This window comes from Brachycentrus maculatus, unplaced genomic scaffold (assembly GCF_059751285.1).
Source record: "Brachycentrus maculatus isolate JH-2025_06_01 unplaced genomic scaffold, ASM5975128v1 h1tg000536l, whole genome shotgun sequence".
Taxonomy (NCBI): domain Eukaryota; kingdom Metazoa; phylum Arthropoda; class Insecta; order Trichoptera; family Brachycentridae; genus Brachycentrus; species Brachycentrus maculatus.
The window spans coordinates 256735-270727 of NW_028281282.1; the positions used below are offsets into that span (position 1 = coordinate 256735).

Genomic DNA, 13993 nt, shown 5'->3' on the forward strand with positions numbered 1-13993 from the left:
TGTCCTGATATTTATTTTTAATACATTTTATAATACTTTTAAACTTTAAAAACGAATTTTCTACTGAAAACGTTTTTTTTTAATATGACGTTGTTGAAAGGAGTGATCGATATGTGTATATATATATATATATATATATATATATATATATATATATATATATATATATATATATATATATATATATATATATATATATATATACATATATATATATATATATATATATATATATATGTATATATATATATATTTATATATATATATATATATAAATATATATATATATATATATATATATATATGTATATATATATATATATATATATATATATATATATATATATATATATATATATATATATATATATATATACATATATATATATATATATATATATATATATATCGATACGAGCCAGTACACAATTCCAGGATTGTATCCTTGTGTTTCCCGAGAGATTTGTGTAAATTGAAGTACAATATTATTTCGCCTCGGGAAGGGATTTACTCGAATGCAAATATTTAAACTCTATTATTCTGTCGGCTGTCTGCGATTCAATTCCTCGAGTGCTCCCTCCTTGCGAATAGACTGTAGCAGGAAGAATAACGTACAGTTGTACATTGATACGAGTACGTTTATTTCAGGGCTGGAATTATCCTGAAAAGTTATCGCGTCAACTATGTAGTGTAGATAACTTTAACTTTACATTAGAGCAGGATACACACTAAAATATGTAGTGTCAATAACGTTAAGTATACTTTAGAGCAGGATAGACACTAAAATATGTAGTGTAGATAATTTTAACTTTACTTTAGAGCAGGATTCACATTAAAATATGTAGTGTAGATAACTTTTATTTTACTTTAGAGCAGGGCACACACTAAAATATGTAGTGTGGATACCATTAACTTTGTCAAAAAAAAGTCAACTTATCAAATATGTGGTATATATAACATTAACTTTATATTATGGTAAGACACACACTAAGCTAGTGCAGATAACTTTACTTTATAAAATGGTGGGTATCACACTGAAAAATTAACCTGTCAACTATGTAGTGTAGATAACTTTAACTTTACATTAGGCCTAGAATACTACTTTTACTACATATTGGATAAGTTGACTTTTGAGTGAGATTTCAGCCCTAATGCAAAGTTAATGTTATCTACACTTCATATTTTAGTGTGCATCCTGCTCTAAAGTCAAGTTAAAGTTATCTACACTACATAGTGACACGTTAACTTTTCAATGTGATTCTAAACTTAATGTAAAGTTATCTACACTACATAGTTAAAAGATTAGCTTTTATTGTAATTCCAGCCCTAAAGTAATGTATAATCTTTAAAAATGTACGATTTACGAACATTCCTTACGATAGAAATTTGATCTTTTTATTCTAGGTTTGGGTAGACGCAGCAGTGCAAATCTTCTATTCTGTTGGAGCTGGATTTGGGGTCCACCTTTCCTATGCGAGCTACAACACCTTCCATAATAACTGTTACAGGTATAGTATATTTTTTTTATTTAGGCATTATTTCATCATTTTTTTTAACTTTTAAGAAAAGTGCCATCAATCTATCTTTATAAAAATAAATTTCCGTGCATTAGTCACGCAAAGGTTACTTTGTGGTTAGTCATTTTTATTTTATATTTTTTTTACAAAAACGTTGGTGATATTAGTATATAACCACTCACCGAGATTTTTATGTCTACCGCTTTCGAGACGTACCCGTCTCTTCGTCAGGACAATCTCTACCACAGCATGCAAACAATACTACCATAGCACTATTTGCACACTTAAAACTACACAAAATGTTTAACACATGTGATTTTGGTCTACCCGAAGACCAACATGTACTACAGGTTGCAGCACAAACATGCGTTAAGAGCCGAGGTATAACATGCATTAGGGATATATGTATTTTTTTTTAATTACCTAACTTCCAAGTGACTCTAAAATCTAGCTACGGCTTATGCAACACCGCTTATCGTGACCCTACTCAGGCTTCAACTTTTTAAGTTTCATAGCCTATGCCTATTCGTGAGTGAATTTACTCTTTATGTTTAAAGTTTCTATAATTTCATGTTATTCATGAGTGAAAATTCTAGGCCAAAACACTCGCGCATATCGCTCACTCCTTTCAACGATGTCATATATCGAAAATCGTCAAATTTCAGTTGTGCATGTTTTCGGAATGCCCAGAAAATGTACTATATCCCAGCAAAAGTGGCATATTTTTAACTTAATATTTACCCGCTACAGGGCAGAAATTGTTGTTTTTGCATTTTGAAGAAAAGGTATTCTTTAATTATTTTTTAAAATATACTAAATATTTTTCATGTTATTCATGAGTGAAAATTCTAGACCAAAACACTTGCCATAAGTTATATTACGACGGGTTTATATACTCGTAGGATGGAAGGAGTGGGCGGGGTTTGAATTGGATATTGACGAATCTTGCTTAACCGATGTTGAATCAAACAATGGACTATAAGTAAAATTTACTTAGATATTAATTAAATGAATATTTTCTTGTTCCAGAGATTGTTTGATAACTACAGCTGTGAACTGCTTTACGTCGTTCTTCTCTGGTTTCGTGATATTCACGTATCTAGGCTTCATGTCGCACAAGCAGGGCGTCCCCATCAGCTCTGTGGCTACCGAAGGTAAGTAGTCATTCCAGGATACCATCCGCATAGGCAGTGGTGGGATTCAGCCGGTTCGCACCGTTTCGCTAGAACCACCTAAATTTTTTAGAGTTCGCCGAACCGGTCTTTAACCCTTTATTGCCACACAATATTCCGATTGAGATCATGGATCGAAATATTATATATTCAGACAAAAGAAGTGGTCTTAATATTAATCATGTAGCTAATTTGATGACGATATATCGCTCACTCCTTTCAACAACGTCATATAAAAAAAAGCTAATTTTTAGTTATGCACGTTTTCGGAATGTCCAGAAAATGCACTATATCCCAGCAAAAGCGGCATATTTTAAACTTAATATTTACCCGCTACAGGGCAGAAATTATTGTTTTTGCATTTTGAAGAAAATGTATTGTTTATTTTTTTTTAATATACTAAATATTGGGTGGAGAAAAAACCTTCTGGTTTTACCTAAGAAGAACTGTTGCACAGTAAAAAGTTTATTAAGTAGCTTGATATTTATTTTTAATATATTTCATTATATTCTTAAACTTTGAAAACGATCTCCTGAAAAATCATGTTGTTTGATATATGACGTTGTTAAAAGGAGTGAGCGATATTTTATAGGTCTCCCATTAGATACCTGAGACCCAGTTCTTTTAGTACAAACTTGGTAGGAGAAAATGTAAACATACAGCTGATGACACTAGGATTTAAAAAGGAAAATCAAAGCGTGCAGACGACAACCAAAAGGCTATTTGGAAGTATTTTACAACATTTTGAGTGTGAAAAAATGTTGTAAATAAATTATCTGGTCAAATAAGCTTAGTAATAAAAATGAAAATGTTATTTTCTGGCGTTTCTCATGTGTGTGATTATAATCCAGGATTCGGACCTCACATACTAATAAAAGAGTTTCTGCTAAATAAAAAGCTTCTTTTTATCTCACCAATAGATGTCTCTAGTGAAGTTCGAGTGATTCAAGAACAAGGTTTCTAAATTGGTTAAAAAAAATAATAGTCAAAAGTCAAGTGCATATATTAAAATCCACGCAATAAACAGTTAAAGGTTTTGTATTCAATACTGACCTATTCAAAATGGATTATTTCCTAATACTGACCGGTGTTGCCCCTATTACTGACTATGAGTGAAATAAGACAACCCAATTCATATTTTAATATATTTTACCATACTTAAATGTAAAAACCGTTTTTTATAGGGGTAGTACCTAAAGGGCGAACCGGTTCTTGAAAAATGTTAATCCCATCACTGTGTATGTGTATGCAGTCTAGAAGCCAGTCCAGTGGACATTCCACAGGATAGTCCACGGGATAGTCCACGGGATAGTCCACGGGATAGTCCACGGGATAGTCCACGGGATAGTCCACGGGATAGTTCACAAGATAGTCCACGGGATAGTCCACGGGATAGTCCACGGGATAGTCCACGGGATAGTCCACGGGATAGTCCACGGGATAGACCACGGGATAGTCAACGGGATAGTCCACGGGATAGTCCACGGGATAGTCCACGGGATAGTCCACGGGATAGTCCACGGGATAGTCCACGGGATAGTCCACGGGATTGTCCAAGGGACATTTTAGTCCTGATTCTCCATCTTCCCTTGGATTAGTTTGGAGTAGGCAATACTTTGCATTGAGTTTTCAGATACATTATTTATGGATTCGTCATCATGGGTGTTCTTGGATTCCAGGTCCGGGGCTGGTGTTCCAGGTGTACCCCGAGGCCGTGGCGACCCTTCCAGGAGCCAGCATCTGGGCGATGCTCTTCTTCTTCATGCTCATCATGCTGGGTCTGGACTCCGGGGTGAGGAATCCACACACACACACACCTATAAATATCTCATATTCCAACCCTCATGTCGCTCACTCATTTCAAGAATGTCATCAATAAAAAACTTGATTTTTCAGGAGAACGTTTTTAAAGTTTAAAAATATAATACAATGTATCAAAAATAAATATCAAGCCACTTATTGAATTTTTTACCGTGAAACAGATCTTTTTAGGTAAAACCTGAAGGTTTTTGCTCCATTTGAAAAATATTTAGTATATATTTAAAAAAATAATTAAACAATACCATTTCTACAAAATTGCAAAAGCAACACTTTCTGCCCTGTAGCGGGTAAATATTAAGTTAAAAATATACCTCTTTTGCTGGGATATAGTACATTTTCTGGGCATTCCGAAAACATGCACACCTGAAAATCGATGATTTTTGATTTATGACTTTCTTGAAAGGAGTGAGCGATATATGGAAAATTGAAGCATGGATCAATCTCTCTGGCAAAGACTTGATATACTCTTATAACTTAAACTCCACCTTCCTTATCATTCGAACTAACTGACTAACTAACCATCACGCCGCCTTACCACAGGGGTAGGCAGAGAGAATGTAACGCCATACCACCCTGCCTTTGCAAACATTCTTCGCCACTTCCAGGACTATTATTATTATTATTAAACTACGGAGTCTATAGTTGATGGTATTGTATTGACTTTGTAGATGGGAGGTCTGGAATGCGTCATCACCGGGCTGATGGACGAGTTCCAGTGGCTGTTCAAGAACACGAAGCACGCCAGGGAAAAGTTCACTTTCTTCGCCGTCCTGTTCTCTTTCTGTGTGGCTTGCATCAACGTCACCCCGGTGAGTGTATTGTAACAATGTTATTCAGGTATTCCATGTGTATTGTAACAGTGTTATTCCGGTATACCATGTGTATTGTAACAGTGTTATTCCGGTATACCATATGTATTGTAACAGTGTTATTCCGGTATAACATGTGTATTGTAACAATGTTATTCCGGTATACCATGTGTATTGTAACCATGTTATTACGGTACATGTGTATTGTAACAATGTTATTCAGGTATTCCATGTGTATTGTAACAGTGTTATTCCGGTATACCATGTGTATTGTAACAGTGTTATTCCGGTATACCATATGTATTGTAACAGTGTTATTCCGGTATAACATGTGTATTGTAACAATGTTATTCCGGTATACCATGTGTATTGTAACAATGTTATTCCGGTATACCATGTGTATTGTAACCATGTTATTACGGTACATGTGTATTGTAACAATGTTATTCCGGTATACCATGTGTATTGTAACAATGTTATTCCGGTATACCATGTGTATTATAACAGTTTTACTATGGTATACCATGTGTATTGTAACCATGTTATTCCGGTATACCATGTGAATTGTAACAATGTTATTACGGTATACCATGTGTATTGTAACAGTGTTATTCCGATATACCATGTGTATTGTAACAGTGTTATTCTAGTATATGTATTGTGACCCCAGTTAATATGTATTAACAATAATATGCCCGCAAGTGAATTGTTATAATTTTACGACAGTAAATGTATTGCAACTATGTTACCCCGGTAAGTGTATTGTAACAATGATACTCCAGTATATGTATTGTAACAATGTAACGCCGGTTAATTGATTGTAACTATATTTCACCGATAGGTGTATTGTTACAACGTTATGCAATCCTGGCTATTGACGCAAGGAGATTAAAGACTTTGAACAAACGAACATTTATATTTGTATTGTTTATCTACGGATATATGTCATGGTCGGTTGTATTGCAGGGTGGTATCTACATGTTTCATCTGCTGGACACATACTCTGCGGGCATATCTCTCCTCTGCTCTGCCCTGTTTGAAGCGGTCGCCGTCTCGTGGTTCTATGGTGAGTACAGCCGAAAAGGCGTTCCTCGACGGATTTCGAGAACTGCGGATGTTCTCATCCACGGGTGAAAATACAAACTGTCAGTATTTTAACCTGTTGATGATAAAAATCTATAGTCAAAAAACTCACATATAAGTAAGTACAGTAAGGCGGGACAATCAATAGCTGGTAATTTATATTTCTTTAATTTTATTTTATTTCTGTAATTTATATTTTAACGTAATTGAAGTTTTTACTTAAAACGCTGTTTTGTATTGAAAAAATAGTTTTTTTTTTCTTTTTTTTTTTAATAGAGAAGTTAAAGTAAGGAGTTAAAAAATATTTATTCAATAATTTCCGATTTATGATTATTCTTTGAAAAATTGTACGCAGACAACACGTGTGGCCTCTTGCGCAGACGGTCGCGTACTGACTTTGTACGTTTGAGAGTAGACCTTTAATGTAAACACGAGTCGTTTCGAGAACTACGAACATTCTCATCGACAGGTGAAAATACAAACAGGTTTGTATTTTCACCTATTGATGAGAACACCTGTAGTTCTCGAAACTAGTCGTGTTTACATTAATAAACTCAAAAGTGGTCTTATACAAGTGTTTTATTTTTGTATTTAAATAATTATCTAACTAAATTTAACTTTCTGATCATTATCTATCCACTTCTCATGGTAAAACGCTTTAAAATATTTTTATTTTTATCAAAAATTGTATACATTTACAACATTTTGAGTGTGTCAAAATACTTGTTCACAAATTTGAATCGTCTCCAATTATAGGAGTTATTTTTCAAATTACTTTTTGACATCAAAGATGAAGAAGCTTCTTTTCATCTCACCAATGATGTCTCTAGTGATTCAAGAACAATGTTTCAAAATTGGTTCATATATCGCTCACTCCTTTCAAGAACGTCATAAATCAAAATACTTGATTTTTCAGGAGAACGTCTTTAAGGTTTAAAAATATAAAACAATGTATTAAAAATAAATATCAAGACACTTATTGAACCGTTTACTGTGCAACAGATCTTTTTAGGTAAAACCTGAAGGTATTTTCTCCATTTGAAAAATATTTAGTATATTTAAAAAAATATATTAAACAATACATTTTCTTCAAAATGCAAAAACAATACTTTCTGCCCTGTAGCGGGTAAGTATTAAGTAAAAAATATGCCACATTTGCTGGGATATAGTACATTTTCTGGGCATTCCGAAAACATGCACAACTGAAAATCGACGATTTTTGATTTATGACGTTCTTGAAAGGAGTGAGCGATATATAGAACTTGAGAACAAGAATTTGAGTAGTGTGGTCAATAATGGATAGAATTGGTGAATGTTACACGTGTATAAAGTGATCACTTAAACCAGCCTATGACGGTCGTCAGCCCCGTAAATGCCTAGACTTCCATATTTTTCTTCATCTTTGGTGAGATGTCAAAAAATAATATGATTACATTTATTTAAATCATAATTTTAAACATATTTAAAACAATTTTTTGCAGAGACCCACCAAGCCACCTTGTGTGTCTTGTCGGTGGAGTTCTTTTTGCATACATTTTTTATAGTTTTTTATCCATTTTAACCTAATATACACACAAAAAAGAGAAAAAAATTAAGAATATAAACTATTTTACAATTTTCATAGAATTAAATCTTGATCATTTACCCATTCCTTTATTTTGCCTTTGTTCCATGTTTTATTTTGACCTCTAACCTCCGTCGGCAACAAATTAAAAATGGTCGGAACATGTTATATTGAACAATGTTGTTATATTTTCATTATTTCTAGGTCTGGACAAATTCTCTCAAGACGTGGAAGCCATGTTGGGCTTCAAGCCAGGATTGTACTGGAGAATCTGTTGGAAATTCATCAGCCCTTCGTTTATTATCGTAAGTAACCTAAACTAACCATACCTGGTCACATTCTCTTATAACTAGCACATATTCATACGTACAATCATTATAAAGAAAGAAATGAAAGAAAGAATGTAAGGCTGAGATAAGCATTATCGATAAAATTAAGAAAGGTGTGTTGAGATGGTTTGGACATGTGGAGCGTATGAGTGAAGAAAGAACGGTTAAACAAATTTATGAGGCGAATGTAGTTGGAAAAAGAAGCAGAGGACGACCGAGGAAAACTTGGCACAATCAGGTATGTCAAATACTTGAAAGCGGCCGGGTCAGGAGTCGTAATAATCGTCGGGTATGTATGAGGAGATGCATGAATGTAGAAGAGGCAAAGAATGTTTGCAAAGACCGAGTGGTTTGGCGTTCGATTCTCTCTGCCTACCCCTGCGGGGAAGCGGCGTGATGGTTAGTTAGTTAGTTAGTTAGTTTAATATTAATCATGATCATCATCAGCCTGTGTCCGTCCACTGTTGAACGTAGGCCTCCCGCATGAGTCTCCATCCTCTTGGATCCTCCGCCTTCCGCATCCAGGTCACTCCCGCTATTCTTCTTACACCATCTTGTAGGGGGTCGGCCGATGCTTCGTTTGCCAGTTCTCGGGCGCCATTCCAATACTTTTCTTCCCCATCGACCGTCGTCTCTTCGACAGATATGTCCTGCCCATTGCCACTCGAGTGTGCCTATTCGTTGGGTAGCATCCACTACTTGAGTCTTCTGCGTTTTTCCTCGTTTCGGATTTTATCTTTTAGCGACACTTCAAGCATGTTTAGCCACCTCGTGCGTGTGTGTTATTAAAACGGGGAGCCAGAATAGGATATTTAAAAGAAATGTTTACTTACAGTTTGTTTATTGATATAAATTCTCACACTTTAATTGCTATTGATATTAACTTTTATAATTTATCTAATTGATTATGGAACTTTGAATAAAAATATGAAGCTAAAATATACGTCCTTCAGCAATCAAGCGATGCAGGAGAATCTTCGGCTCCGCGCTTCGGTTGGCCGCTTTTGTTGAATCCGCTCGGGAATCTCCGTGGCGAATTCGTATAATTCAGTGTTGCCAACTTGGTAGTAGCAGTAGCTACCCGCCTACACATGGTTGTCTCCATAGCACGCTGGGTGACTTTTATTTTATGAGTAAGGCTTGCTGTTAGATTCCACGTCTCTGCGCCATAAGTTAATACAGGGAGGATGCATTGGTTAAACGCCTTAGTTTTTAGACATTGCGGAATTTTCGCTTTGAAAATGTACTTTAGTTTTCCAAACGCTGCCCATCCCAGTTGTATGCGCCCGTCGATTTCTTTCGAGAAGTTATTTCGCCCGAGTTGTATTACTTGTAGTACTTATAATATTAATATTATTTTGTCCGCCTCCGTAGTGTAATGGTCAGCACGCTCGGCTACCGTTCTGGAGGTCCCGGGTTCGATTCCCAAGGGTGGTAAAATAAATATTAGTGATTTTTTCACTGTCATATTTATTCGATATTACCCTGGACTGGTACCTGAAGCGAAGGGCTGATCACCTTTCCTTCATGTGTAAACGATCAAGATAACACTGCGTTTATATGACGCAGTGCCCTATGCACCATTGGGGTGCGGATAAGGGTTTTATTTATTATATTAATATTAATATTAATAATGGATGGCTTGACTCTGGCCAATATCTGTACCCGACGGATTCTTCAGTTCTTTGGACACGTTGCGCGTGGCAACGAGGATAGCCTGGAACGACTGGTTGTGATCGGTAGCCTGGAGGGAAAGACAGGGAGAGGAAGATCCCCACACGATGGACCGATCAAATTAAGCAGGCACCTCGGTGGTTGGAGCGCTACGTGCAGCGCAGTCAAGGGATAACTGGAGAAGAGTCATTGCTTCTGCAAGGGTCACAACCTTCAGCAATGAGGAATAAGACGGAGAAGAATATAATATTAATACAAAAAAAGATCCCACAAAGGCATGGCCTGTGTGTGGGTATACATTTTATTTTAGGTTATAGTAAAGGGCACTGGAAAGAATACAATAGATATCAAAAATATAATTGTGTCGGGTTGTGATCCCGCGGTTAGTGTCGAGGACTCTTAAGTCAGAGTTTCTCGGTTCGAACCCACTCTACCACGATTTGATACCTATTTAAAATAATGAGCCACTTTGGTTGACAGAAATAGTATGAAATTGAAATATTTGTGCAAATAATAAAAACACAAATATTTCTCTTTTTTATATCGCTCACTCCTTTCAAGAACGTCATAAATCAAAAAACTTGATTTTTCAGGAGAATGTTTTTTAAGTTTAAAAATATAATACAATGTATTAAAAATAAATACCAAGCAACTTACTGAACTTTTTACTGTGCAACAGATCTTTTTAAGTAAAACCTGAAGGTTTTTTCTCCATTTGAAAAATATTTTAGGTTATTTAAAAAAATAATTAAACAATACCTTTTCTTCAAAATGCAAAAACAACACTTTCTGCCCTGTAGCGGGTAAATATTAAGTTAAAATTATGCCACTTTTGCTGGGATATAGTACATTTTCTGGGCATTCCGAAAATGTGCACAACTGAAAATTGATGATTTTCGATTTATGACGTTCTTGAAAGGAGTGAGCGATATATTTATTTTTTAAATAACTTCACGAATCGTATTTCCTACTATGTATCAATCTTGTCTCGTGCTAACAGGTTGGTACATGGAATTTTATATTACTTACTATGTGTCAATTTTGATGCATCGCTCACTCCTTTCAACAACGTCATACATCAAAAAACTTGATTTTTCAGTAAATCGTTTTTAAAGTTTAAAAATATAATAAAATGTATTAAAAATATTTAGCCACTTATTAATCTTTTTACTGTGCAACAGATCTTTTTAGGTAAAACCTGAATGTTTTTTCTCTATTTGAAAAATATTTAGTGTATTTAAAAAATTAATTAAACAATACCTTTTCTTCAAAATGCAAAAACAACTCTTTTTGCCCTGTAGCGGGTAAATATTAAGTTCAAAAATATGCCGCTTTTGCTGGGATATAGTACATTTTATAGGCATTCCGAAAACGTGCACAACTGAATATTGACGATGTTTCATATATGACGTTGTTGAAAGGAGTGAGCGATATGATAGTTTTCTTATGCCAATTGGTGTATACATAGAAGGTTATTTCCTACTTTGTGTCAATTTTGTCACATGATAGATTTATCTCATACTAACCGGTTGGTAAAATGGATATGTTTATTTCCTGCTTTGTGTCAATTTTGTTACATGGTAGTTTTCTTACTTCCTACTATGTATCATTCTTATCGCATAGTAGTTTTCTCATGACAGCTGTTTTACACATAGAAGGTTATTATTTCCTACTGTGTATCATTCTTGTCCGCCTCCGTGGTGTAATGGTCAGCGTGTTTAGCTACCGCGCTGGAGGTCCCGGGTTCGATTCCCAGGGGGGGGTGAAAATAAATATTAGTGATTTTACACTGTAATATTAATTTAATATTACCCTGGGCTGGTTCCTGAAGCGCAAGAATGATCACCTTCCCTTCATGCAAGTAATGATCAAGATAATGCGTCAATTCGATGCAGTGCCCTATGCACCATTGGGTGCGGATAAGGGTTATAAGTAATAAGTATCATTCTTGTTACATGGTAGTTTTCTCATGTCAACCGCTTGATACATAGAAGGTTCTGATTTCCTACTGTGTATCATTATTGTTACACGGTAGTTTTCTCACACCAGCCGGTCGGCACATGAGAAGTTCTGGTTTCCTGCTATGTATCAATCTTGTCACATGGTAGTTTTCTCATTTGTCTGGTTACGTGTTTCACCCTTGCAGGGAGTGGTGATCTTCGGGCTGCTGTACCACCAGCCGCTGCAGTACCAGCAGTACTCGTACCCGTGGTGGGCCGAGTGCGCCGGCTGGGGGCTGGCGCTCTCCTCCGTGCTCATGATCCCCGCGCTGGCCGTCTACCGGCTCTGCGTCACGCCGGGGCCCTTCAGGGAGGTGAGCGACCAAAAGCTGTAACTAAATTATGTGAAAAATATTCTAATCTAACAGAGAGTAGAACGGTAGAGAGAATAGACCTTCACACCAATCTGTCTGTGAACGCCAGTCCAAGGAAAACTCGGCATTATCGTGTGTTTCAAATACTCGGGCGTGGTCAGGTCTGGAGTCGGAATAATCGGCGGGTATGTATGAGGAGATGCATGAATCTAGAAGAGATGAAACATGTTTGCAAAGCCAGATAGGTGTGGCATTCTATTCTCTCTGTTTGCCCCCGCACTTCATCGGCTATGTTAAAACCCGTGTTATGGTGTTCCGTATCATTCTTATCACATAGTAGTTTTCCCATGCCAACTGCTTGGCACATAAAAGGTTCTGATTTCCACTTTGTATCAATCTTGTTACACGACAGTTTTCCCATGCCAACCAGTATTTATATAAATATTTCCTGCTGTATAAACTTGTGTTTTATGTGTTAGTAACTCGAGTTTTTATGTGTCAATGACTTGTATTTTTATGTGTTAAAAACATGTGTTATAAACTTGTGTCCTTGTGTATTAATGACTTGTGTTTGTACGTGTTAAAAGTTGTGTTTTTATGTTTTAAAAACTTGTGTGTTTATGTGTTAATAACTTGTTTTTTTATCGTTAAAAGTTGTGTTTTGATATGTTAATAATTTGTATTTTTCTATGTTAATAACTTGTGTTTTATTTTTTGACATCTCATCAATGATGAAGAAAAATATGGAAGTCTAAGCATTTACGGGGCTGACGACCGTCATAGGCTGGTTTAAGTGATATGAAACTAATTATAAATAATATGAAAATAACTCCTGTAATTGGAGATGATCCAGATTTTGTGAACAAGTATTTGGACACACTCAAAATGTTGTAACTTGTGTTTTAATGTGTCGATGTGTGTTTTCCAGCGCTTCGCTCTGAGCATCTCCCCCCCGGAAGACCACGAGAGCATCAAGAGGACCAAGGTGGTGAGTCGGTACACCTGGAAGCACTGGCTCTACGTGTAGGCCGGGCGCTACGTCATCGCCGGGAACTGTAGTCTGCCCGGGCCAACACCCGACCTGCGGTGCTTGGCCTCCGGGCGTAGAGAAATCCTGCAATTAGACAGGTACATTAACCCTTGATTACAGGACGTTCGTAAAATTTACGACAGACACTTAATCTGTGGGGCGCGCCGAAGCAACACATGTAAGGAATTTAGCGACAACTAACGCGTATCTTAATTTTTTAACCTATCAATTGGCATGAGACAAAAATGATACAAAGTTCCTACTTAGAATCCTAATCAGAAGCTTTTTTGATTTATTTTCGAATGATTATCTCACTTTCATCTTTTTTTTACTGCTGGTGGAAGAGAATAACATGCCATCGTTCCCGCAACAGCAAAGGCACGCTCGCCAAATTTGATGGCATTTTCCTTTTTTTTATAAAGTTACATTTTTAATTAATCTTAATACAATCTTATAATTTTAGTTGCGCTGAGCCTCTCCAAAAAAAAGACTGAGCTCTTGTACTTGGAGAGAAACTTTATTTTTTTTTGTATCATGAGGATATATATTTTGAACTCTAGTAAGTATTTTAAGTAAATGACATTGTAATATCTGTGAATTTATTAATACATTTTACAAGCACAATACTGTCACTTTTTGTCTTTAATTCTATTGTGACAAGCACAATACTGTCACTTGTT

The 13993-nt window shown here is 35.8% G+C and overlaps 1 protein-coding gene across 1 annotated transcript in view; it reads left to right on the plus strand.

Annotated features, from left to right (window-relative positions):
• LOC148301605 (sodium-dependent noradrenaline transporter-like) overlaps positions 1–13782 on the plus strand; it is a 60499-nt gene extending 46717 nt beyond the window's left edge. The window contains exons 12-19 of the mRNA XM_088272998.1: positions 1405–1508; positions 2547–2671; positions 4369–4481; positions 5179–5319; positions 6286–6385; positions 8171–8271; positions 12116–12283; positions 13212–13782. Of these exons, the coding sequence (XP_088129124.1) occupies positions 1405–1508; positions 2547–2671; positions 4369–4481; positions 5179–5319; positions 6286–6385; positions 8171–8271; positions 12116–12283; positions 13212–13310 (951 nt within the window). The 3' untranslated portion in view covers positions 13311–13782. The remainder of the gene's footprint in view (positions 1–1404; positions 1509–2546; positions 2672–4368; positions 4482–5178; positions 5320–6285; positions 6386–8170; positions 8272–12115; positions 12284–13211) is intronic.
• Positions 13783–13993: the final 211 nt, after the last annotated feature.